The sequence below is a fragment of the Gavialis gangeticus genome, unplaced genomic scaffold (assembly GCF_001723915.1).
Source record: "Gavialis gangeticus isolate Ggan-Ray unplaced genomic scaffold, GavGan_comp1, whole genome shotgun sequence".
In the NCBI taxonomy this organism is placed as follows: Eukaryota; Metazoa; Chordata; order Crocodylia; family Gavialidae; genus Gavialis; species Gavialis gangeticus.
Window position 1 is genome coordinate 158,102,446 of NW_017729025.1, and position 3,068 is coordinate 158,105,513.

Consider the following 3,068-nt stretch of genomic DNA (forward strand, 5'->3'; position numbering starts at 1 on the left):
GTGAGAAGGCTTCTAAGAGGAAGAATTTTTTGGAAGAGCTGGAAAAGAAAGGATTTATTATCAAGGTGAGATGGAAAGGTCCCTCAGGGTGATGCACAGGATTACTGTTGCAGCCCAGTAACTAAGCCACTGAGACAAAGAGTGTGTCAGAAGCTTAATCATACAACACAATAAACTCTGATGCATATCACACCAGAGTTTATTGCTTCTAGGTGACATATTTACAAGTGTGCCGAGGACCATAGCCCATTGAGTTGGATTGGAGCAGCCATGGTTGGCAGGAGGTCCTGGGGGTCAGTCTGCCAGCCTGGGGCTGCTCCAACCCAGGTCAATGTGCTGTGGAAAGGCTGGCTGGGGCATGAGGGTGCTTCAGTCCAGAGCTAATCAGCAGGCAACCCCCGCGCTGAAGTACCCTTGTACCCCAGCCAGCCCCGTCAGTGTCTACATGTGAGTTGCTGCACAGTAACTAATGCCACCGCAGGATAGTACTTGTATTTACAAATACTAACCTTTGGTGGCATTTATTAGTTTACTGTGGCCTAATAGAGCTGCATGTGTAGATGCAGAGACTTTACTGCGGAGCTAATTAGGCAGCTTCCCATAAACTTCTTGTGTAGATGCACCCACTGTGTAGAACATGGTGCTTCACTGACACAAAATAAGACCTTATCTCTAAGGGCTTAGGGCACAGGAGAGAAGAGATGCAGAGTCTTAGCTCATGAGAGGGATGATTCAAGGTATTATAAGTGAGCAGTGGAGGCAGAAGGATGTCCTGGAAGGAGAGGGTTCTAAAGACAGGGCCTTGACAGTGCAGAGAGTGAACCCTTTGTCAGATGAGAATGAAAGACTTCCTACCCTAGAGAAGTGAGGTATGGTAGAAGGTGAGAAACAGAGCAGAAGTGGAGTGAAAAGGAGAGAAGCTAACTGTGGAAAAGATGGGGACAGGACTTTCCACTCCATTCTCTTGATGTTGCTATTCTGGTTTCACAAGAGTTTGCTTAGCATCTCAATATGCTGTAGAACCCCACCTCCTGTCTATGTCACAGCTCTTTGCCCATCTCATTTCAACCAGGGTCAATATTTCTCAGCACTTTCTCTATCTACCACTTTCTAACCTCCTTCCCTGTTTCTGCACTCAGAAAATTCAAGGCAAGAAGTTATTTTATGGTGTCCGGGCTCCTAGTAAAATCTTCCGAAAATACCAGTGGCTTCTGAGAAACCCAGACAGAGGGTCACAGAATTCCAGTACAAAGGAGGATGTGCTCATCACCACCAGGTGAGCACTACCTTGATGCCAGTCCTGCTGTTAGGCCAGGGTTTGCTACTTCAGACCAATGCCTTGGACAACTCATATGTTTCAGTGCAAGAAAGTCCTGTTTACAAAGACAAAGCTGCAAGTGCTGTTCAGATGAAGAATGATTTTACTGAGCTTTACAGACCCAGTAAAAACCCCACTCCACCTCTTTATCTAAGATGCAAAGATAATATTTGCTGACTTCATGGGGAGGTCAGGATGTTGGGATGGTTACAGATTGCAAGGAGAGAAAACCTAAAACACTGTAAAGATTCATTGGCAGATTGTTTCAGTACACCCACAACTGTGGGTTGATGCTGGGTTGTCTTTGCACATCTTCCCTCTAGCTTATTCCCAACCCATTCCCCACTAATAAACCCAGACTATATCCCCTCTGCCTAACCTGGATCCTAGTGTAGTTCTTCCCCCTTGTCTCCCACCTTCCTGGTAACCCAAAGCCAATTGTTCTGGCTCATGTTAACTGCGCAGCATTTATTTCTCCTTATTCTCATTTATTTTGTGTTTCAGAATACGCATCGTCAACTTTATCCTGCAAAACACAGAGATTGCTTCTCAGGGTAAGGATACACTATTTGCTTCCAGCTCACCACTAGCTTTCCCATATGCCCTGCCACTCATATTTACACAGTATCACAAATGCTGTTCACACCAGCATTCATGGATATCCACACACACATGCATATACAAACACAAGCTCACTTGTATACACACACAAAGTCATGTGTGCACCACAGTGATGTACCCTGCACAACCACCTAAAGAGATGGACTAATGGTTCCAGCCAGACTCTGGTGAGGGTGCCATCACTATCACTCTATAAGCTAACCTCCTCCATGCTACTTGTCTCCACCAACCAAACAGCACCTCATAATTAGGGACAGACTGATTACTAAATATTCCTTTTCAACACCTGATCAGATTGTCTTAGGGCTCCAGTTCTGTTCTGCAGGAAACTGCCTTTCTTTAAATGGGGGGTGGGTCTTTGGCCAAGGGGTCGTCCTGACTACTGGGGAGGAATCATGTTATCCTGTCCTTGCTAACTTTCTTTCCCCTGTCTTGCTTTAGAGAAGCTACAAGACTTGATCAAAAAGAAAGTATTTGAGACTGCATTTCCACTGCATGAGGTGAAGAATGTGAGGGTGCATCAATGAAGAAAGGGATGGGAGAGGAAACGTACATATGTAGATACAGGATAGGAAGCAAGTCTTTGGGCTGAAATGGTAAGGGAGGTGTAGGAACAGTAGAAGAAGGAACCTTTGGTCGGATGGAGAGATGTCTAGAAGAAAACATACCAGCACCTAGTAGCCTCTAGCAGCAGCATGGAAGACCCAGGATTTGCTAGGGGAAAGGGGGAGGGGGAAGAGGCTGGCAGGTTGCATTTTATTTTCTGTATCTGATTGAGTTCTTTTATCAGGAAGAAGAAGAGAGAGAATTCCTGAAGCATAAATGGGCCCGATGGAGAAGTATGTGTTGCAGACAGCCAATTGAAGAAATCAGGTAACTTCACAGAGACACAGAGAATGGGACAGCAAAAGCCACTGTGCAAAATGCCCATCCAGCAAACAGGACCCAGAATATCTTCACTGTGCCTGACTCAAGTCACAAAACTCTCTTTGTGGGCTGGACAAACCTCATCTGCTTAATTTTCAATCTGTTTAAATGCTGTAGGTTTAGGAACTGAGGATTGTTATGCTAGAACAGAGAAGCAGATAGTCTAATTTAATACTCTTTCTCTGAGGGTAATGAGCTGCAA

The 3,068-nt window shown here is 45.1% G+C and overlaps 1 protein-coding gene across 1 annotated transcript in view; it reads left to right on the forward strand.

Annotated features, from left to right (window-relative positions):
- ANO9 (anoctamin 9) overlaps positions 1-3,068 on the forward strand; it is a 39,892-nt gene that overhangs the window by 1,123 nt on the left and 35,701 nt on the right. Inside the window, exons 2-6 of the mRNA XM_019519992.1 lie at positions 6-65; positions 1,140-1,276; positions 1,823-1,872; positions 2,381-2,439; positions 2,730-2,812. Of these exons, the coding sequence (XP_019375537.1) occupies positions 6-65; positions 1,140-1,276; positions 1,823-1,872; positions 2,381-2,439; positions 2,730-2,812 (389 nt within the window). The remainder of the gene's footprint in view (positions 1-5; positions 66-1,139; positions 1,277-1,822; positions 1,873-2,380; positions 2,440-2,729; positions 2,813-3,068) is intronic.